Source organism: Prinia subflava, chromosome 4, assembly GCF_021018805.1.
Source record: "Prinia subflava isolate CZ2003 ecotype Zambia chromosome 4, Cam_Psub_1.2, whole genome shotgun sequence".
Lineage (NCBI taxonomy): Eukaryota > Metazoa > Chordata > Aves > Passeriformes > Cisticolidae > Prinia > Prinia subflava.
In genome coordinates this window covers 60283990-60307981 of record NC_086250.1, presented here as the reverse complement: position 1 = coordinate 60307981, position 23992 = coordinate 60283990, and the positions used below count along the sequence as shown (strand labels likewise).

Here is a 23992-nt window from a genome sequence, read left to right as displayed (position 1 = left end):
TTGAACTTTCATTTAATTCACTTCTGAAATGTGACGTGGCACTACTGCAGCCATCAGCAGACAGTCCAATGTTATATAAACAATTTCAAAAGCCAAATGGATGTTGAATAGATTAAGCATTAGTTTGGAAGAATAAGGAGTTTGCAGCTTCACTAAGTAAGAAAAAAACTACCAAATGCGCATGTTTTTAGAAAAAACTGGCAGCTTTATGTTAACACTAGCAAGTTTCTTCAAGCAGCCTCCACACCATCAAGATGTCTTACTGCCTTTGTTGAAGGAAGGCAACAAAGAATCAAGAGACACCAGAATTTTTAAATCACCAAATGATTCTATAAGCAAATTATGAGGTTGTTCATTCCACCATGAAAACTGGTTAGTCCCATCTCCAGGATAGTTGGAATGTAAACTGTATATTACCCAGCATTTCTTAATCCTCTTGCAAGCATAAAAAAATTATTGCAAAAAGAGAATAATCAATCACTTTCTCCCTCATACATACCTTTGATCCTCACACACCAGTTGCAAGGCATAAGAGCTAAAAAAACCTTTAATAAATCAGTTAAAGAGAGACTGCCTATCATACAGAATGAGTACATGTTATTTTTCAGTCAAAATAATCAAGCTACATCATGAAATTTTCATCAGTCTATTGTGGAACCCACGAAAGGTTTATAAAAATAATTATGTGCAAGTAATTATATTAAACACGATTATCCATCATTAACCACATCTCACAACCACAGGAGATCAAGTGCTAGTTTGTTATTGAGTGACCAGATATAAAGTCTTACTCTTTTTGCAGAGAGAGGCACTTCAGTGTGATATTTGTGTCATGAAAGCTACTTACTGTCAGCACCAACGCTGGATCATAGTTCACCTCCAGACACCTATACATTGCTTTGATAAGCAGTTACATTCTTCTCAAAGCCAGAGCTCACTGACAAAAGAGCATCTCAGTGGTGGTGTACTTCACCAGGAACCCACCCCTTCAATTCATTGAATTTAAACACCATTTGTTCTTTGACTTTTATTAAGTTCACTTAGGTTGACCAAATGAGCTTCCCTAAAGTAAACAGGGTTATAAAATATCAGGATGATTCTATCTTTAGGTGCTCCATAGAAACAAATACTTAGTTCAACTAGAAAACTTTAAAAATGACTTTAGATACAAAAGTGTAACAATTATACTGCGCGATACATCTTTATATATCACTAAGCTCATGAAATTAAAATTTAAAAAGTTTTTGCACCATCAAGAACAGCCACAAGTCCTGAACCTCCATTCTTTACGCATCCTTTATCAGAGTAAACTGAAACTTGGGAATGCTTGGGATTCAAAATACCCTGAGCACATACTAGTGCAACACCACAAAGCATACATAATCCATCGGAAAATGGGAAGGGGGAAAGGGAAAAAAAAAAAAAGCAAGAATCAGATGGTGCTTTATTATACAAGCATGAAAGTAAGTTCCTTTGGAAAATAACTTCTTGGGTGGACTTCTGGACCAGTGAGGTAGCCCAATGGGAGAGAAAAAAAAGTGGAAGTGGAACTTGGTCCCCACGCGTGATACCTGCCAGGCAGTCCCACCCCGGGGCGAGGCCGGGGCCCGGCAGACCGCCCCCCGTGCGGCGGGGGGCCCGGCGCCGCCCGAGCGGGCCATAAAGTGCAGCAGCAGAACACGATCCAGACAAAAGCAATGTAAACAGGTGACTGATACCGGTCTCTTTGTCCGCACCGCGGCCAAGGTGAGGCGCGGGGAGCGGAGCCCCCGCAGGCTCAGGACAGTGCCACGGGGAAGCGGCGCACCCGCACCACGGGAGACAGGTCCACGCCGAGGATCCGCTGCGCTCGGCGCCGCGCCGCCGCCAGGCTCCGCCGGCTCCACATGCTGCCCCGCACACGGATGGTGGGGAACGTGGTGAGGCGGGGGGTGGCCGCCTTCCAGATCTCCTCCAGCGACTTGCCGCCCAACGGCTCCCAGGCGGCCGCCGCCGGGCTGCCCTGCTCGCTGTCCGCCTGCTCGCCCGGCGGCTCCGGCGCCTCCGCCGCCGCCGCCTCCTCCTGGGTGCGGGGGCCACCGGCCGCGGGCCGCTGCCTGCCCCGCTCCCTCCTGCGGCGCCGCCTCCGCCGCCGCCGCTTGGCGCTGCCGCCCGCCGCCCCGGCCCGGCGCTTGGCGTCGGCGGCCGGGAGGCGCCGCTTGCCGGCGCGGCGGCGGGGCCGCTCCGAGGGCGGCGGCGGGTCGGGGACGACGGCGCGGCAGGAGGAGTATCCGTAGACGTCCTTGCTGCGGAGGATGACCGGGGAGAACTCGTGCTTGAGGCTGCAGAGGAAGTTCCACAGCTCCGAATCGGAGCTCATGAACTCCGTGGACTTGGGCATGAAGAGCTTGAGGGCGTCGCCCAGCGCCTTGGTGCCGGCGAAGGAGACCTGCGAGCGCGAGTACACAACTTTCTCCGCCTCCCCCTCCAGCCCCCAGGCGGCGGCCGCCGGTTCGCCGCCGGCTGCCCCTGCCCCTGCTGCCGCCGCCGTCGCTGCCCGGGCTCCCGCGGCCGCCGCCGCGGCGCTCCCCGCCTCTGTGTTCATCTTCCCGGCTCCTCTCTCCAGCGCCGCCTGCTTCCTACTGCGGGTCATGGAGGCAGCGGGACGGGGTGGCGGGACAGACGCCGAGAAGGCAGAGCGGAGGCAGAGCGGAGGCAGTGCCGAAGGCAGGCTCCGGCCGCCGCCGGGCGCCCGCCGGGTGTGAACAGCGATCGATGTCCTGCGCCCAGCACAAAATGGCGCTTTAAAGTTCCGGGCGGGGCCTGCGCTCGCCCGGCCCCCCGCGCCGCCCGTTGGCCCGTTCGAAACGCGTCGGGCGGGCCTGGGCCCGCCCCGCCGGGGGCGGTGGCCGTGAGGGCGGGAGCCGGAGCCCCTGGCCCCGGAGCCCGCTGCCCGCGGAGCGTGGGGCGGCGGGGTGCGCCAGCCCGGCCCCTGGCGCCACACCGAGCCGCCATCCCCGCGCCTCCTGCGGGCGGCCCCTCCCCTCAGGGCAGGGCGCGTGGCCGCATCGCGCCTCGCTGAGGTGAGGATCCTCAGAGGCCGGCGGACAGAGGTGGCGTGTTGTGTGGAAAGTGTTGGAGTAAGGATTTGGTTGGACACTTCGATGGGCAAACTCCCCGAGGGAGTAGCCATGAGGGAACCGAGTCAAACAACAAAAATGGGCCAACAGACATGATACAGTGAAGTTCTTTATATATTAAATACATCCATCCTGTTGCAGAGGGGGTTTTTTTAGCCTGAACCTGTAGGTTGGTCAGTCAACAACATCGTAAGTCATAGAATCGCAGAACAGTTGGAGTTGGAAGGAGCCTCTGGAGGTATCTGGTCAAACCTCTGTGCTCAATCAGAGCCACCTAAACCAGGGTACCCAGGAGTGAATCTGGATGGATTTTGAGTGTCTCCAAGGATAGAGGCTCCTCTCTCTGCTGACCACGGATAGGACATGACAAATCAGAATGAAGCTGTGTGAGGTGAAGTTCAGATCTGATGCTAGGAAGAAGTTCTCTCAGAGGGTGGTTAGTCACTGAACAGGTTCCCCACTGAAATGGTCACAGCACCAACCCTGTCAGAGTTCAACAAGCATCTCAGCGATACTCTTTGTTATATGGTTTAGTTTTACATATTCCTGTGAGGAGCACAGTTGGACTCTATGGTCTTTATGGATGCTTCAAACCTCTCTGGGCAGCCTGTGCCAGTGTTCAGTTACCCTCAGAGTGAAAAGGTGTTTTGGAGGTAACCTCCTGTGTTTCACTTTGTGCTCATTGCCTCTGACTCTGTCAGTGGCGCTGCTGGGAAGAGGCTGTCCTTTCTGCACTCTCCAGGTATCTGTATGTCCTGACAAGATCCCCCTGAGCCTTCTCCAGGCTGAACAGTCCCAGCTTGTTCAGCCTTTCCTTACAGCAGAGGTGCTCCAGCCTCTTCATCTTTGCAGCCCTTTGCAGCCTCTTTCCAGTGTATCCATGTCTCTCTTGTACCAAGGAACATGGTTCTGGACAGTGTTCCAGGTGTGGCCTCACCAGCACTGAATGAAGTGGGAGGATCTCTCTCTCAAGCTGCAGGCAACACTGCCTAGTGCAGCCTAGGATAATATTCACCTTCCCTGTGGCAAGGGCATGTTGCTGGCTCAGGTTCAGCCTCGTATCCACCAAGACCCCAGATCCTTTTCTCCCAAGCTGCTTTCTGTTAACACTGAGATACATACCTCATCATCAGGATTGGCTCGATATCCCAACAAAGCATATCCAAACAAAGCAGTAAAAACTTGGGTTGGTTGAGCCCTTTGTGAGAGTCACCACCCTGCTGAGTCCACAGCAAGGCGATTCCTGCATGCACTGCTACACTTGCAGCTTTTGGAGCACAATTTTGTCAGCTGTTGTGAAGTCCCATGTTCCTCTGGATCATGCTTTCCAATACTTCAGATTGCTGTCACAGGCAGAGTATCTTGTTAGGTTCCTGGATTGCTGGAATTAAACCAGAGCTCTTGCCAGCACCCAGAACAGCAAGGTGCCAGCAAGGGCAGAGGTGGTTTAACCTACTGTACAAATCCTATTTGGAGTTTGATTAGATGCCTAACTAATTACTTTCTCTCACCATGGGTAAAGGGAGAGGAATAACATTTTTCTTCATAGACAGTCTTTGTTCTGTAATTAATCTTTCAGATTAGAATAGGGAAATCTTTTATTCTCAACTCATCAAGAACCTAAATTGGAATGTCTAGAAATCCAGTCAAAGTAAGAGGCAGAAATTCTGCATAAGAAATTATTCCTTACTGCCAGTGGAAATGAATTAATTTTCTTCACAGCATAATTCAACTTGTGTTCATTGGAAACTCAAGAATATTAATCCAAATAGCCATTTAAAGTGGATATTAACACAGCTATTTTAAATCTTCATGGAGACAGTCTCAAGCTACAGCCATATTCTGAACCAGGTTTGTAAATGACCCATTTTTTAAAGAAACCTTTCCCAGAATGATGGCGTTAGAGCCATTTTTAATGGGATCCATTTCACAGTGTACTTTAGAATGCAGTCATGCAGCCAGATTGATTTAACTGAGGGGGGGTGTCCTATAAAGCAGAGGACAAGAGCCCAGAGCTGGAAGCATCAGGGACAGGCATCTCCTGATCCAGCTGTGCTGCTGTTGGTCACAGTCTGGCTCGGGTCACCATGGCTTAGCAGAGGCCACAGAAGCTGCCCTGGGCTCACATTCTCGATGGAGGTAGCTATAATTCAGCAGCTCAGCTGACAAATGGGCCCTCGTTAATCTGCAGAAACCCAGTTGCCCATTGGCCATAACATTTTCCCAAAATTACAAACATTTCTGGCATATAATCCAAAAATCACTGAGGCACGGGGAGTGGGGGGGAGCTTCTCAAGCAAGTAGTAAATGAGTCACTACAACTGCAAGTGAAAAGACAGATCAGCACATTTGATCATTTATTAGTTTTACTTTTAACTTAACCAGTGGACAATACCCCATTAAGGCATGGGATGTAATCTTACTTTTACAACTTCATTACGAGTTTTCTGCAGTGTAACACTCTTCTTTTAATACCCTACAAAGTCATCTCAAGAAAATCCATTGCCTATCTTCTAGTATTTTCCAATAGCTCAGTACAGTAATAACAATGATAATAAAATTAATAATCCTTCTGAAGTGCATAGCCCTTCATTTCAATCATACTACTTCTTGTAAGCATTAATTATCACACACAGTACTTCTGAGTTATGTAAGTAAATATCGCTTTTCCTTAATAGATGAAGAAAATGAAGAAGTGGATCAAAATGGCTTGACTAAGATGTATAGACTCAATTTTCCATAGATCTTCTAGCAATCATTATTCTAAAAATACAGGAAATGTCCACATTGGAACAGAGAAGAGTAAAAAAAACCCCTGTAATCTTTGTTACCAATTATTTGTTAGAATTTCTTTTCTGTATTGAATTCTCGAGAAGGCAGAGCAAAGTACCAAATGAGAAAGTGTACATTTAATTGCTGCACAATAGAGACACTTTATTTTCTTTAATGTTGTCTGCCTGGTACCAGAAAAACCCCACTGGTAACTGCTGATTATTTTAAGTGCTAGCAATCTTATCTGTACAAATGATCACACAGTTTTGGGTCTTGCTGATGAGCCCTTAAATCCTCGATATTAAGTCACATCACTTCTGATGACACGACTTTTCCTTCACTGTACTCAGGCTCGTCTACCCAGGTTAGCAAAAGCAGCCTTACTGGCCAATGTCTTCAAAGATAAACAGTCTTTCCTAGTATCTTTACTTTTGCTCTTGAGAGGTTGCATTACCTGGCAGACTTCTTCACTTAATGTGGTTCCCAAATGCCTTTAGTATATTTTCAGGAAAGTTTGTGTGGCCATGCAAGCATGACTCCACATCCATTCACAACTAAACTTCAGCTGTTACCCAATAGTCATCAGGTTCCTAGGCCTGAGAAGTGCCCAGCAAGATTTGGCAGAATTCCTGAAAATACTTTAAAAGATAGACAAAAGCAAACAAATTACAATAATTATTTCTCAATCAGTAATAAGGGAGGAAGAAAAAAAATCGTGGAGTCACTATCTGTAGAAATCACAGCTGCAGTAAAAAGGGGGAGTAGGGTGTTAGGAATCACTGTAAAAGGGATAGAAAGAAAAACAGGAGACAGCATTCTGCTGAGTGCAAGTCCATTGTGCCTCCACAAATCTTGAATGCTACGCATTTCTAGTCTTACCATCTCTAAAGAAAATAACAATGATACAAAGAAGGGCAAGCAGCATGAGCAGAAATATGGAACAGCTTCTCTATGAAAAGAGATTAAATAGGCTAAGACTCTTCAGCATGAAAAAACAGATGGCTGAAGAAGAATATGATAAACGTTTATAAAAATGTGATAGTACAGAGAAAGCAGATAAGAAATTATTATGTCTTAGTTTTCATAATCCAAGAATGACAGGGAAGAACATGAAGCTATAAAGCAGCAAACTTTAAATGACCAAAAAGACATGTGTTAGGTTTTTTGGGAGGGGGCTGGTTTCCCCCAGATGACTCATAATTAGTTTGTAGAGCTCATTTTTCAGCAAAGTTTGGGATACCAAAATGGGAAAAATATACCCCAGTACATTTGCAGTTGTTACAGAGCACACTATCCAAACGTATTAGACATGACTGGAAGAAAAAGTCCATCAATAGCTCTCGTGCATGAAAACTGTGGGCACAGAAAGGCTGTAAGCCAAAGGCTAGGGAGGGAGGGAAGGAAGGAGGGAGGGAAGGAAGGAAGGAGGGAAGGAGGGAAGGAGGGAAGGAGGGAAGGAGGGAAGGAAGGAGGGAGGGAAGGAAGGAAGGAAGGAAGGAAGGAAGGAAGGAAGGAAGGAAGGAAGGAAGGAAGGAAGGAAGGAAGGAAGGAAGGAAGGAAGGAAGGAAGGAAGGAAGGAAGGAAGGAAGGAAGGAAGGAAGGAAGGAAGGAAGGAAGGAAGGAAGGAAGGAAGGAAGGAAGGAAGGAAGGAAGGAAGGAAGGAAGGAAGGAAGGAAGGAAGGAAGGAAGGAAGGAAGGAAGGAAGGAAGGAAGGAAGGAAGGAAGGAAGGAAGGAAGGAAGGAAGGAAGGAAGGAAGGAAGGAAGGAAGGAAGGAAGGAAGGAAGGAAGGAAGGAAGGAAGGAAGGAAGGAAGGAAGGAAGGAAGGAAGGAAGGAAGGAAGGAAGGAAGGAAGGAAGGAAGGAAGGAAGGAAGGAAGGAAGGAAGGAAGGAAGGAAGGAAGGAAGGAAGGAAGGAAGGAAGGAAGGAAGGAAGGAAGGAAGGAAGGAAGGAAGGAAGGAAGGAAGGAAGGAAGGAAGGAAGGAAGGAAGGAAGGAAGGAAGGAAGGAAGGAAGGAAGGAAGGAAGGAAGGAAGGAAGGAAGGAAGGAAGGAAGGAAGAATATAACTGGGGGAGTAACTATCAGTGTTTGCATCATTCTCACACTCTTGCCCTAACCTTCCTGATCTGGCCTCTAACAGACAAGGACGCTGGACTGGGTGGAGCTGGCCATCAAGGCGGGTTCTACTCTTCAGACCTGTTAGAAGAGGGCATCTACATCAATTAAATGTAGCATTTCTTTCCCAGAGCTTTACTGTTGCATCAGCTTGCAACAACCAGAAGAACATATTCTTGTGCTTAATGGTAACAAAGCATTTGCAGAGAAAGACTCACAGAGGTTCCAGCATCCATCAGCAGCTATGAGCCACACTTGGGCAGAAGCACAGCAAGGATGGAGCCTGAGGTAAGGTGGATTCCACTGGCTCCAGTCATTGCATACCCATTTTTTGCTTTGTTCATTGCCTCAGTACACTCTCTTTCAAAATGGTGACTGACAGCATGGAGAGGGGAGGAAAGGATTTTTTTTAAAATAAGCTTTTATTTTAATAGCATTCATTGACAATGTCTGAGAGAGGAAAACATCTCTAACAAATTTAAGAAGACTGATACATTCACAAAAAGCCTGTATTAATCGTAAAAGTAAAAGTACACAAAGGGGCATGCTTTGTGATACAGAAAACACTCCTGGAAGACACCTTAGCAGAGAGTAACATTTTTTCCACATTCTGGGAAATATTCTGTATGTGATGCACATAACGATACGAACTGTACATCACTTATGTCGTCATTGCCCTGCTATCAATAAATACTGATTATAGCCTAGCTGGTTGTTTACTACAGTCATGATGGTCTCTTGGTCTAAAACATTAACAAGTCCTTGCTTTTTATATCGAAAGTTAAATCTCTTCTTGCCAATCTTGTTTTTATTTCCTTTTATTTTTTTCTTATTCCTTTCAGTCCACCTAAGGCATCTGTTTAACCAGTTCTGTTGACTTTGACTATGTAATACTCCCAAATCTTCAGTCTTTGCTACCCCTGAATTAATTCACCAGAGGTTAACTTTATTGTAGACAAAGTACTCTAACCATTATGTCACCACTGTGTCATCTTTGGAACACCAGCGCAGAGTGAGAGAGCCACACTGTATCATCTTCACCAATGAAGCTGCTAAGGCGAGTAATCAAATGGTGGGAAATACTGTGGATGCAGGATTTGGAAACTGCACAAACTAGACCAGGGGAAAAAAATCTCCAACATCTTTATTATAGAGTAAATGCTTCCACAAATTAGATTATGTCAGAACACCTATTCCAATTTCTTTTCTGTTCTTACCTGTTTCATTCTAAAACGACTTTTAAATGGAACTTCAGAAGGAGGGTGGAGCTCTGCAGATCTCAGGATGTGGGGAGTGCCCGGGGTCTTTCACTGAGGCGAGAGCAGTGGGAGGTGGTCTCGTAGCCTGCAGGAGATGCACCGTCGTTGAGAAATTGTCACTGTGAGAAGATGTCACCAGGCTGTGCAGCAACATAAGAAAAAAAAATGTTTTTAAGGATGGTTGTACATTCGACCAGGTTGAACAGAGGTTGTAAAGTCTCCAATCTCAGAGATGTTCAGAAACCTACTGTACACAGTCCTGAGCAGCCTTCTGTGGCTGACCCTGCTTTGAACAGTAGAGCTGCACTAGAGGATTGAAGAGATCACTGCCGGTCTCCACAATTTTGTGAACCTGTTGTTCCACTGATTGCAAAAAGCCAACTCTTTTTTCTTTTTTCTTTTCTTTTTTCTTTTCTTTTTTTAAATTCTGTTTTCTGCTGGTATAATTTCTGCTGGAACATTCTCCTTCTATTTCTTCAGTCACATTCTGTCTAAATTCTGTTTCCTACTGTATATCCTTCAAATGCTAATCCTTATTTATAAACCAGAAGTAGAATATGTGCTGCTTTCCTGTACAGAACCAACTGATAACTTTTCAGTATTATCAAAGGTGTAAAATGGGTCAGTACCGATTCTTGAATATAATTCCAGCATAAGAAATACGTTGCTCAAGAACGTGGTTCTCACACATCACAGATCATGGCATCTTGCAGTATTGATTCCATTGTTTCCTGAGGCTTTCTATTTAAAGTACCATCACTGTTAAAACAAGTGTGAATTTCATTCACTTGTCTCAAACCAGACAATTTTTAAAGCCAACTACCAATTATTTAAAACCTTATTAATTAAATCTTATTTCTTGATACCATGTGGCTGAGCATATCAATTCGTGAATTCTTTTTGTGTTATGCTCCAGCCTGTGCTGTCATTTTCCTTCCTACCAGATTTGTGCATTACCAGATGAGCTGACAGGACAAATTCACTCCAGAACAGAGAGACCCGCAATTAATTTTTTTTTTAACTTGCCACAGGGTACAATGCAATGTTTATATTGGATTTATGTTTTATGCTGGCCTAGGGAGGACACAACACGTGATCCAGCATGAAGTCCATGGAGAAAAGTTACCCTTCAAGCTTTGAGTGAATTAGTGCGAGGGACTTGACACTAGCTCAGCTTTGTATATCATATGGATGTGGCTTTACTAAATAGAGAGTTACAGCAGCTTTACTGTGACATTAGACCACGTCTTAGTCAGGCTCGTTCTTATTTGTTCTCTTTGTCCAAATGAATCTTGCAAAATCTACTGCCCGCTGTGTTTGTTTTAGTGGAAAGTGACAGAAACTGATTTTGGGTTTTTTTTCTTGTCGTCTTTGGCAGTTTCACAGGGCAGAGGAGAGAGAGCTTTAGACACTTTAGGTGGAAAAGGTCTTGATCTCTCTGTTTCAGTGAAAGTTGCAAGCAGCCAATTATTATGTAGATTTAGCTGTTAGCATTAACACCTCCTTTTGAATCTCTCTTTTGTTCTCCCAGTTAGGCATGGGCTTCAAAAGCCTGGAAGGCTTATCTCCTCCCAGCTCCCTCGCTCCTGGCAAGGGCCCTGTGTCCCCGCCGCAGTGGGGTTTGGTGGCCCTGCGGTTTGGATGCAGCGCCGGGAGCTGGCACAGCCCTGGCGCAGGGAGCGCGGAGTTGCTGCCTTACCTCACGTCACATGAGCTGAATATCTTTACTGCACAGAGACACTGCCCCGGCTTACATTTGCTAGAAGTCTGCCATATTACTTTTAGCAGTATCATTTTCTTTTCCTTGGAAATATTTTTGCGTTATTCAATGGAGATTCAGTTCAAAACGCCTCAAGTGTGATTTATATAATCTTCCCCAAATATTCTAATAATTTATAGTTCCTTAGCACTTGGTTCACAGTATTTCTTATAATCATTTTAAAATTCTTGTGAATTCACGCCAACACACAATAAATACCAAAACTGGATAATTTGAACACATTAATTATTTTGACCATTTTCGATAACATTGCTACAAAGAAAGAATAAAAATAGATTGATAATACATTGAGAACTGGGCTTTTAGATGACACATTTTAGAAGGAAAGATTCTCTGTAGCTATAGATACCCTTCATTTTAATACAGGCACAACGACAGATACTAGCTGAGGTTCTGACCCTGTGCATGATCTGCATTATTATAAAGGCTCTCTACAAAAGAGGCGAGTTCATTCATCCTCGGTGAACCTGCAATGGCTCTAGGTGGATGAGTAGCCTATTTAGCAGAATTTTAAGATTATCTTTCAGAAATGCAGTAAATTTTTAAATTGTGTCTGTTGTCACAGAGACACATACAAGTGTTATCAACCAGTAATTGAATTAAGTATTTTCCAAAATATACAAGTGACTCAAACTTTCATTGTAAAGTCAAAAAGTAATCAAAGTTAACAAATCATCTATATTTGATCCCCATTCCCCTCAGTTATCTTTGGAAGGCTCCTCCAAATAAGAAATAGTAGTGGTTTGATCTTTCACTGACTTAATTAAACCCGTGGCAAGCCCTAGAGTGGTCACTTACTCCAGTTTGTTTGGTTTAGTTTATACAGGCTACTATTCAGTTTAAGCTCAGTGGGCCATTGTTGCTCACATTTAAGAGTATCCACATACGAGTTACTGTTTGTTTAAGTAAAGCCATATAATTAAGCCAGATTTTTCACTGTCTATTAGCATCCCTCACATTTGCATTTTGAGTCCTAAGATTTCAACACTGGGAACTCCAAGTTAAAGTACCGATGCATTGTCTGGAGGGAGCTGCTTAGAGCTCAGCATTTGCAATTCATGGCCTTAGCCATTCATTTTTTCCCTTGCAGGCAGTGAGAACTGCAAATGGCCCATCGCTTTGGAAAAAGTGATCATTATTTAGAAGTGTAAATGAAGATGCCAGAGGCTAACCTCAGGTTTTGTCTGAAACAAAGACTGGTGTCTCTGGTCTGTAGCAATGGATTGGACATGTCATAACAGAGAAATACCACATTTATCCTCAACATTACATGTTACATGCACTGGAATCATCTTCCTTTTCATACTCTCCATATTCTCCATTCCTTTTCTAGCTTCTTTCTGATCCAGATTCTTCCTGGTTGTCCCTCCCTGACTGAAAGCTGAATCACTGAAATTCCTGCCCATTTGCTTCCTGCCAAAATGAGATGGTATTTCCAAAAGCACTGCTTCCTCCCACTGACTAATATAGCACAATATCCTACGATACAGGTTTGCTTTCCTTGCTGCATGTTCTGCTTTATCCCACAATGTTTGTAGAATTAAACAATTGAGTTACAAAGTGGATAAGATGTAGATCTTGATATGTACAGGCCACATACAATAGCAAAGGAAAAATAAATTAGGAAGAAAACAATAGAGAAAACTGAAAGACTGAGACTCCAGGTCTGATGTAACAATTACTGATAATGAACCATTGCTGAAAATGGTTGCCAGACATAATATCTATTTGCATATGATTTGAACCAAAACAAAACCAAAAACAACAACAAAAAAGTCCAGCTCACCAAGGCAGAGATTGTAGAACGACTTTCCCCAGTGGCAGACAGTTCTTGTGCCAGGAGAGGTTTAAACATGTGAAGCTGGAGAGTTTTCCATTATACAGAAGTGGAAAGATTAGAAAGGGATTAAAATATTAACAGAGGAAGACAAGTGGATTGCAAGAAAATGTCTCACCTGATGGCAAACTGAATCACACACATTTTAAATCACTGAAGTCTGATGTAGGCTAGCTGTCAGCATGGATATGAGCATTTCACCCCTTTATCTCCACAATTTCAGAAAAATGTTATGCTTAGTTTAGGTAGGAATCCTCTTGGAATCCTGATTACAGTGAAATTAAAACTGTCACAGTTGTAGATATATTTTCAGTCAAAAATTATAATTTCCTTACATCAATCTCTTCTTTAAATTAACCTATGGTTATGTGACATCCAGAGCAGAAGTGGAGAGATGTGACAAAAACAAATTGATCATTGTTATGTCAGTTCAACTCCTATGCAGCCTCCTCTCCCTCCTTGTGGGCTGTCTTCCAGTGCATTAGCTTTCCTATAAGTTACTCACCACTTCATATTTGGGATCAAATCCCTAGTTACTTCCACTTCAAACAGCATCTCCAGTTTCTGATCCAGAGGTACACTATTTAGTTACTGCTGGTAAAAACGTATTCTTTCCAGCAGTACATCATGTGCTGATATTAAAGATGAACAAAGCTAGTGAAACTAGGTCAAAGAGAAACCATTTTGATACATAGCTACTGGTTATCTGGCACATCTGTGTTTGACTTTGTCTCTCACTATCCCTCAACCCAGTTGTCTTGAACTATGGCCATTCCAGTGTAGGATTCCTTTAGTATAATTCATTAGCACTACTGCTTTTTGTAGAGGTGACTAATCAAGCACTGGTAGAAAAACATGAGCCGTGGTCTCCCAGAAGTGTTGTAAGCCCTGAGCTGTTGCTTGCTTTAAATTTATCATCAAAATAACTTTTCTGAAAATTCTGACATCTATGTCAGGATAAATGTTTTGGTGTTTTGAAAATATCTTCAGGACAAAACCCCTCTTTCCTGTCCAAGCTTAGTTGACATGGAGATATACTTCACCAGGCCTAACAGATTCTACATTTGAAATGCAGAGCTCTGTAAGGAGACAGGAACAATATTGGGGGCAATACAGGCAGGCTGCTCCACCAGGGAAAGCACGGACCATGGGAGCTGAGGGTGACAACACAGGCAGGAGGACTGCCTCACCCATGAGTATCAGGAAGTTTTGTTGTTGAGTCCAGATCTGCAGCTCTGGAGGCAGTGATCAGGGCCAGCCTCAGACCAGGAGGTCTGTCATGATGAGTCAGGTCTGAGGCCAAGCCAGGAAGTCAAGTCAAACCAGGGTGGCAAAGTCCAGGTCAGAAGAAGAAGGTTTGAGATGAAGCGCAGACTCAGCTGCAGGCAGAAGAGCTTTAACCTAAAAGCAGCTCCCAAGGGAGAGACAGGCCCGCTCTCTTCTTTGCAACAGCTCTTACCAGCGAAGAAGCCGAGCTGGACTCAGAGAGCCAAACTTTTTTGAGCTGGGAGAAACACTGAATAGACTGAATTGACTGAAGGTCCATCCGTGATAGTGGCCAGCTGTAGAATTGGCTTCATGCTCTCGGTTTTGCCTTGTAGGCCAGGTACTCCAAAGGAGCAAGAAGTTGTGCTCCTAGCTGTCTTCTGTATGTTCTTCTCCTGTAACATCCATGTAAAGAGGCAGAAAAAGAAGAACTAGCACCACTATGGCTGCAGCACTCAGGTTCTGCCCCTCTCCCCATCAACAGTGTGAGATTTGACATCACCAACTTCTAAAGTTTCACCTCATTCTTTTGGGGAAGAGACATGGACTGTAACTACTGCTGCACCCAACACATTAGTACAGCTACTCACACAAATCATCACCTGGAGAAATAGCTCCCCACCGTTCCTAAAGTTTCTTCTCCATTCCCAAGGCTTGTTGGTGTAATCCTTATTTCGTTACGTGTGTATCACTACCCTTTTCAACTAATACTTCTGTCTGTCAAACTAATGCTCATTTTTTAACACAAACAACCCCCATTCATCTTTCATTTCCTCTCCCTATAATGTGCTTCTTGCATGCAGTTCCTTCTGCTCTCAATCCATTTTCATTTTCTTCTTTGTCCCCTTTTTCATTTCCCTTCCACCTGCCACCAAACCGTGTAATTTCTTTCCACCTAGATCTAGAAAAGTTGTGAGTATGAAATTTAACATGGTAAAGAAGCAATTGGATGGTTTCTGTACAAGGATTGAGTGCTTAGACTTCTAGCCTGTGAAAAACAGGCTTATGGGAAAGAAAAATGGGGAATGGTTGTCTGCTGTTTCTTGTAACACAAGATCCAGAAAGCAAAAAATCAAATTCTCAGGTGGCAAACAAAAGACACTCTTCTATGCAGTGCATAATTGAGCTGTGGAATTAATTACAAGATGCCATGGGTTTCAAAAGCTTACATGATCCAAAGAATAATTAGACAAATTCATGGTTAAAAATAATCTAACAAGTACCATTAAAAGAAATCCTACCACAGGATCAGTCCTTGGCCTGGAAGTGCTAGTGAGAAGCTTGGTTGTCTCCCCAGGATTAAACCTGGAGGATAGCCTGGAGATTCCAATCCTCCTCCAGGTATATAAGTGGCAGTTGCTATACTGGTGATGATGAAAATAATAATTAACATTACAGGGCTAGATCAAATTATAGTTCTGAAGGATACTGCAACAAGGTGGTCTAGTTTGAGGGCGGGAAGCATGGAGGAGACAGAGGCCCAGAGTCCCCCTCTAGCATGTGAAAACTAAACCTTGTAAAAAAACTTGCAATTTTCATGTACAAACTTTGCACCTATTAATTTTGAAAAAAATAAATACTGGTAAAAGGCAGCTATCATCACTTATGTAACCCATAAGCAGGCCTCAAAGACTATAATTAGAAAGGAGGAAAGAAAGAAGAAAATTAGATTCTTGCCATAACCAGTTTTAACTAGGAATATGTTAATATATGTTGGTACCTGCTGAACAAAGTAGTTTACCACGAGAAAATAGAAACCTATCAGGCTGAAAAAAGTATCCATCTTGTCCTGTCCCAACACAGCAAGTGAAAGATGTAATCACATGCTTATTTTAGGCATCTAAGTGAGATGCTGAAATGCCCATAGAAAATGCATGAATTTTCTATGTTAAAGAAAAAAGTTTCATGAATTTTCTCAGATAAAGAAAAAAGTGGTATTCTGGTTTCAGATGCTCTGAGTTTGTGTTTAAAATACACTAAAGTTGATAGTGTGCATGCTCCAGTATTGTATTCTTGGATTTCTCCAGGCACTGATGTACATGTGCTCCTCCATTTTCTAAGCATTAGGTGTACTGAGGTGACACAAGGGAATTCTTCTGTATCCACTACAAGTAGAAAAAATATTAAATGCCAATAATGAGACAAATGGAGACCACTATCAATATAAAACAAAGGGACAACAAGAGACCTACCATTATGAAGAGATAAATGTCTGTCACTTCCCTAAACATTTTTTGTCAGAATGTGGGCCAACAGATGTTCACTCTGGTTACCTGTGGGAAACACAGGAACATCGTGGAATCAGACATCCTGCGTGCCAGGACAGGCAGATGTGTTCTGCACCATCCACCTGTGCACAGTAAACCTCCCAACACTGAGTGTTGCTCTGAAAATAAGGCCACCCTGAGGGAAACTGTGCTTCACTTAATGCCAAACAGCTGCAATCCAGTTCTGAGTTCAGTGTACATATTTGTAGATAGCTGTTAGCAGCTGGCCAGCTGTCTGCCTGCAAAGACTCCAATAATGTCAAGGTTATTTTATTAACACTGAATAACTTAATGAATGGATTTGGTTATGTGGCATGGCTGTATGAGCACATGCAAGAAAGCCAAGCCACTGAATACAAACAATAAACAAGCTACCTGTCATAAAACAAATGTCAGACAAACAGTAATAACACAACTGACTGAAAAGGAATGGGAATATGCCCTCTTCATTGCACAGTGCTATATTCCTTCACCCTAGTCTAAAATGTTCTCACCTGAATTCTTATCATTTGTCACCACAAGGCTGTGAGCACAAGACATTCCCTGTGTTACATCCCTGCCTAGTTCCTATGAGTCATTTACTTCCTGGGTGCCTGTTCTACATCACTGATGCCTTAATCCCAGCTCTGTGTATAGATTTCCTCCTCCTGACAGATACATTGGAGGTCACTGCAAGCAGCAGCACCAGAGAAGTCATTGGCTTCACCAGTGTAGCAGGCAAAACCCTCCTGCCTTTGGTCCAGCTCTGTGGTGTCCCATCACTGCAGAATGGCTGAATACAGTGAGACCTGTTCCCCCCTGGGACAGCCCATGTGCCTGTGCTGTCTCCATGTCTAGCAGGAACAGACTGAAGGTAGGAGAATGCCCTTGTAAAAAGCCTTTGGCTGAACATGTCAGCAAGTTACACCCACTCCAACCAAACCAAGCCAAATGGCAGATGTTTTCTCTTTCTAAAGGGAAACAACCAGCTTCTCTATTTTCCCCTCTCTTTCTTTTCTCTAGAAGAAAACAAACTTTACAGCAGCTTTTCTTTTAAGTCCACTAAGTGAGTGCTGAAGAAACATATTCCCAGCAGTTCCTTGTGCTGAGGTTCCCAAGTGAGTTCCAGCTCTCCCTGATAGAAATAGGTTATTGTGCCCTCAGTGGTACTTGGGGTTCCTTCCTAACCAGTGAAGGGCCAAGAGCGTCTGCAAATTAGCAAATACAGTCCATCTCCCATGGCCAGTGACTGAGGACTGGAGGCAGGGAGGGCTGTGCCATCACCAGCTCCAAAGGTGAACAGCTCATCCTTCTACCTACCCACACAGATTTTCTGAAAGTCTTTCAATCCAAGCAGGCTTTCTAGGGGGTTGGTATTATTCTAAATATATTTTAAGTTCATTAATAGAGGTCAAACATTTTAAAACTTTATCTTTCAATTTAGAGATAGATGTTTCTTAAAAAATTCAATTTGCTCCAGAAAAGCCTAGTATTGAAGGTAATTAGTATTGCTGACTGCATACCATTTAACTTCATACTGTTCATCAGAAACTGCGGCTTCTCCTTTTTAAAATATCATTTCCCATAAGTCAACATGCCGTTCTACTGATATGCTTTTCATTCTTTTCTTTGTGTACAGCATAACTTGATCATCTTCTCATGTTACTGGAGAAGTATTTATAATGGTTTTATAGCCATTTGACTTCTTTTACTGACCTTGATAATATTTGCTGTATATTTTGCTAACATCTTGACAAGGATCTTTAAATCTGAATTTAATAATTTGTCCTGGACTCTGCTTTCCTGTGACAATAAATCCAGGCATAATTATTATCTATGAGCTTGAGTAGAAACCACTACACCAGCAATCTGCTGGTGCTTTGAGGGTGTTGAGTTTAATCATGCTACATGGTGATATTCTGGCAGATAACAATCTGTCATAGATATCCCTTTGTGTCTAATAATGAAGTGACAGTAGATTTCATTTAAGAGTTTTCAAAGACTTTTACCTGAGAAGCTGTGCAGAGAAGGTGGCTGCACAAAAGCAGATGGTTTGAGGAAAAAGGCTAAGCTTCCATCTGATGCCCAGCATCACATATGGCTGGCTCAGTATTCCTGGTATTACTCATGCAGAGAGAGCTTCGTGCCTGTAATGGTTATCTGCTTCACACAGCAGGAGAAATAAGGTTGTTACCTCCTCAAATGTAGCCATTTGAGCTGAAAGAAGGGATACTGCAGGGCTTATGGAAAGGTTTGACAAAAGCATGGATAGTGCTCATGCTCCTGGGTACAAGGAAGGGAAACATTTTGCAGAAAATGAAGTTGAGAAGATGAAAAAAAATTGAAATTACAAAGGAGTCATCAAGATTCACATCACTGGAAGATTATAGAAGTCAAGACACGTGAACTAGCCCCAGCATCAGCAGCCACCCTCTCAAGCAATGCACGTTCCTCAGTGACAATTTCAGGCCAACCTTGTGTGTAGGTGTTAGTGTCCTGAAGATGTCAGAAGCCTCACTGGGCCATGTGGCACCACTGGGCACCCCCAGCTGTAACCCCCAGCAAAGGCAAGTCTGAAAAGCGTTTGGACAGCCCAGCTCCCATGTGAGCTCCTTAATCCAAGCTGTCTGCTCATCTCTGGCAAAGCCTCGGCTCAGAACCTGGTTGGCAGCTGAGAGGCAGCTGTGGCACAGCACCTTGAGCTCTCTCCTGGAGCCTGTCCTCAGCAAGAGCCGTCCTCCCTTTCCTGTCTTACTGCTCTCTGCCAGGAGCTGGATGTTCAGAACTGCATTGAGATGCTTACATGACACAATTTACATGGTGAGTTGATGGGATGTGAAAGCTCTGCTAACTCTTGTTTTGGATGACACATGTAGTTGAGATGTCAAAATCATTGCCACCAACTCTCTTCCAGAAACACAAAAATACCTTGTATTTCCATACCCTAAGGATCTTTAATTACTTCGATATTAGTGACTGAAAACAGAACTAACTATGGGTTAGGTCACCTTTTGGTTAGCGCGTGTAAACGCTTGCTGCTGCCATTTGGGGAGCTCCGGTGGGTGACATTCCTGTTCCCAGCCCCGCGTGGTTCGGGGGCAGGCGGGCAGGATCCCGCTCCAGTCCCGGTGATGTCCCTGCCGGCCCAGCAGGTGTCCCCACAGCACCAGCGTCCCCCGTCCCGCCGAGTGACGCCACGCGGCGCGCGGGGCGGGCGGTGACGTCACACCGCGGCGGTGACGCCACGCGGCGCGCGGGGCGGGCGGTGACGTCACACCATGGCGGTGACGCACCACGGCGAGCGGCGATGGCGCGGCGGCCCCGAGAGCCGCGGCCTGCGGGGGCCGCTGGGCTTTGTGCCCTCCGGCCACTGCTGCCGTCATGTGCGGCACCGCGGCGGCCAGCGATGGCTGCGGAGCGCCGGGCACAAGGCACACGGCCAGGAAAGGCCACCCGCTTAATTGCCTCGGCTCGAAACTGGGGGCATGGCAGGTCAGAGAGGTTAGGAAATAAAGCTCACCTACAGTGAGGTCGCAGAGGGTTTGTGGTCAGCTGGAAGGTCTGGGTTCATGACAGCCAGCGTACTCCTCACAGAAATACCTCCAAAGGCTGGTCTAAATCCTCCTCCGCGGGCTGAATCTGGACGTGTGTTCAATCTCCTAGCAAGTTTCACTGCCAAAAATTGCACATGGATTTCTCCAGGCACATCAAATGCAAGACCTTCCCTTCTCCCTGGCTGCAGGACCTGTGATGGATTTGCTTATCTCAAACTCCACAGCATTTCAACGTACATAATTTAGTTAAATGAGATTATCAGACTAACTCAGATTCAAACATCTGGTTTCTTCCCTAATCACTAGTGAAAAGAATCCTTGCTTTCTGTACTCCTCCTTTCATGGAATTAAGGCTGGAAAACAGGATGATGCCAAGTTCCATCCATTGTAATGACTGCCAATACAAACACTGCTGCCATTGCACATGCACCCTCTGTGTACAAAATCAGATCTTTTCTGGACCTTCAGTGTTCTTGGCTCCACACTTTTCATCCCTTAACTACATGGAACCGTAAAATATATTTATTCCTGTGACACCCCTCAATGGACCATGCATCACCTAAATAATTCTTTTGTTAAGAATGCCTTGTATAATCATTGGCCTCCATATATTTCACCTACCATGAGTTTAATTGAGGTTAGTTCATGGTACTCACCTCACAGATACTAGAGCATCTCACCAGCTAAATTCGGGATTTCAGATCAATCAGCGTTTGATGTGCCTTCACTCTTAGCAGATGGACACTGCTCTGAATATCTTGCTGTTTATCCAGGTGAAACTGGCTTAACTCAGCCAACACTGTTCTTTCCTGAGCTTTTAACATGTCCAGTTAATTCATGTACTGAACAGTCAAGCCATGGTTTTCTGGATTGCTCCCCCTCATTGGCAACTTCCTGGGTGCAAACACTTAACTCCTAAACTCCCAGAAACACCTCTTCAATTATCCCTTTCATCTACAACCCTTGTGATGCCAATTACTTGAAACAGAGGCAAAAATAATGGAAAGAATTCAAGTGTGGTTGCCACCTCCAGTGCTCAGCCTGTCAAGTTGAAGGAGTCACTAAACTCTTCTGGGCTTCACTTTTCCATAGAAGTCTGAGAAGCCTCATTCACAGGTGTTGGAGCCCAAGGGACCGTGTAGTCCTGTGCCAGCAGGTCACCCTTTCCCAGGGAAGCTCTGTGGCATTGATCTTCATTCATAAGGACCAGCTTCCCACCACACCTGCAGCCACTCCTCAGGGGCAGGCTCTGCAGTGCCTGCTATCCTAATACCAGCAACTTCTGTGCCTAAAACAAGCTCTGCTATGTGGCACTTTGTAGTCACTCTTCTGGAGGTTTTTGAAAATGCAGTCTTCAAAGCCAGTCATTCGTTTGGGTTTGTTACAGATCCCTATATATATCAATAATTCCTCTATGGTGTGGCTTTGTCCTCTTCCTCTGGATATAGCAGGACCTTCTACACATTTATTTTACTTTATTCTATTTAATGGAATCCAGGAAGAGTCCAAAGCCAACCTGGAGTGTTTTAAATCATCTGAGATCAGAAAGGAAATACCATCCTAGGATCTTCCCATGTGCCCCTCATCTTGATATGTTTATTCATGATAACCTACCACACACTTTTAGGGTACTTTTGTACTTTGGAAAGACTGCAGCATCTGTTGTATCCAGGACTAGGTTACCCTCTGCAAGAAGGAAAATCACACCATCTCAGCTAAAACATTTTGTTATTGGAGACACAAGGGAAAAATACTGGGAAAGAACATCATCTTCCCAGAGAAGAACAATTGCCCCCTGCTGGGATGAAACACAAGGCTCCTGCATGTCTGCCTCATTATGTTAATTTAGGAAGACTTCCTGTAGCTTTTGAAATGCATCAAAGAGATTATGAATGTTGTTCATGAAACTATTATTGTGGGCTATGTTTGTTCAGTAGCTGACAGACAGCCAGATGAACAACTGTAAAGAGATCCAACTCAATGTCCTGCCTGTTTGCAGCCACACAGGTGCTGCAGACAGGCTGGCCTAACAACCAAAATACTTGGGGCTGGTGTTCTGGCCTGGAAAACATGATCTGGCCAATTGACATATTTTAACTGCAGAAATAGGAGACATTAAAAGTTTCTATCACACCTAAGTAGTGTAGCAGGTATCCAGCTGATATGTGAGGTAGTGTGACTCTGAGTCATGATGCAGAGACTGACATTGCTACATTCCCTTTAGGGTGCAGAACTGCAACTCAAAGTGTAGATCAAGGGAGAATAAGGCACATCTTTGTGGAGAGTCTGAAGAACAGGCTCTGACCAGCCCTTCACAACAGTGACTGCCTTCCACAAATGACTGGGATACACCCCCCACCCAAACTGGGCATAGTTACCACGTCCTCCCCAGCTGAATGGTTCAGGCTTCAAGCTGTGAAATACTAAAAGTGCTTTGCACAATTTGCTGGAGACCCATGGCTTTGCAATGCTAGCAGAAAAGTATGCATTTTATAGATAATGCAATATTTGTGATGGTAACTCAGGGAATACTAAAACACATGGGATGTCTGGCAATACCAGCTGTTTTATCTGGACTATCTTTCCATGATTGTCTTTAACCACCCTCGGCTGACATAGAAAATGGACAGCCATCTATATAGACCAGACTGACACATGATGAAGCATTAATATCCACAGGGTAATGCTGTCCTCATTTTATGTGTAAGGGTTACACTGCCCTTGTGGAAGTTTGGCTCACAGCTTTTCTCAGCTTTCACTTCTAGGAAGCAAATATACAAAGTTCCAAAGGACTGAAAGTGGCTTTTACTCATCATGGTTGTGCTGGCTGGCAAGGCTTCGATTTGTCTGTAAAGACAGAAGATCTGTATTCCAATCTGAGAACAGGTGTTTATTTAGCAAAGCTACCACTATGATGAGGTTCCATCTCCAGTGTATAGAGTGTGGTCACAGATGCAAACCCAGTATCTCAACAGGATTCCCAGCTCCCAGACAGGATCCCCAGTCTCCTCCTGAATCAGAGCTGCCTGCAGGCCTCCTGTACAAGGGATTCAGCATTTTGGAATGAAATCCTGTTATTCAGCCCCCAAAACCCCCTCAGATGTGGACACTCTACTAAGGCCACCTCTGAACGTTTAAGCTGTTGGAGAAGATTAAGGATATGTTTCCAGAAAAGACCAGGCTGAGAAGGAGCTTTCTTTATAGCCAATTTTGTATTCAACTAAACTCTGTGGAACAACTAGATCTCCTTAAATATCTTTTCAATATTCCTAAGTATTATGACAGCAGATCAATTAGCCTGTGGAGTGCCTGAAACTCTAGTAAGAAACACTTTTCTGCCTAAAGGATATGTTGCTTTAATATACAGAGAGGCAATGAGGTAATTCAAAGGGAAAGAATTTTACATTACTCATTTACAAGAACAAAAATACAGAAATCCTCTGATAGAAGTCTAGCATTACATAACTCCTATGTAATGCAAATATATTTACCTCCTCACCGACTGGAGGTTGCACTGACAAATGAATATACAGCTGAGCAAATTTTCAAAGATTAAGAGTGGTAAATATCAGGACAGGAAGATAGCACAGCAACACAATTCAGAGAGCTTGTCTAGAGAAAGTTCATAATGTATCAGCAAATTAGACTCATTATTTTCTGTGTCAGAAACTTTCAGAGACTGAGGAATTCTTGTCCGTACATACTAAAGAGCACTTCATATAACACTGTTAAGACTAGAGGCCTTGCTGGTATTGGGAGCTCCTTTTCTTTATTTTTCTATTTCTGACCTCTTTCGTTTCCTCTGTCATGTCCCAACACCCCAAGATGATGCAATATTGCATCACCACCTAATACTGAGACCTCCCTCTGTCAGCAGCCATAAAAACTTGTGTTTCTCCACCCCTAAAGAATAACCAGTGATCTTAAAGATCTGTTTACACATACTATGCTACCACAACGACTACATCTCTCTCTGACAAACTCATACACGTGTGAACAGACAAAAAGAAGACATTCAAGCCAGTAAGAGGTATTATGTGAGTTTT

At 44.1% G+C, this 23992-nt stretch overlaps 1 protein-coding gene across 1 annotated transcript; it reads right to left on the bottom strand.

Moving 5' to 3' along the window:
* Positions 1–529: 529 nt before the first annotated feature.
* CCDC71L (coiled-coil domain containing 71 like) lies at positions 530–5644 on the bottom strand. The gene has a single exon (XM_063396881.1). The coding sequence runs from the start codon at positions 3170–3172 to the stop codon at positions 1778–1780; it is 1395 nt and encodes a 464-aa protein (XP_063252951.1). The 5' UTR covers positions 3173–5644; the 3' UTR covers positions 530–1777.
* Between the last annotated feature and the right edge of the window lie 18348 nt (positions 5645–23992).

Bases quoted from the DNA above. Each gene is read 5' to 3' on its own strand.
- CCDC71L (XM_063396881.1), bottom strand. From the start codon at position 3,172: ATGGCTACTCCCTCGGGGAGTTTGCCCATCGAAGTGTCCAACCAAATC.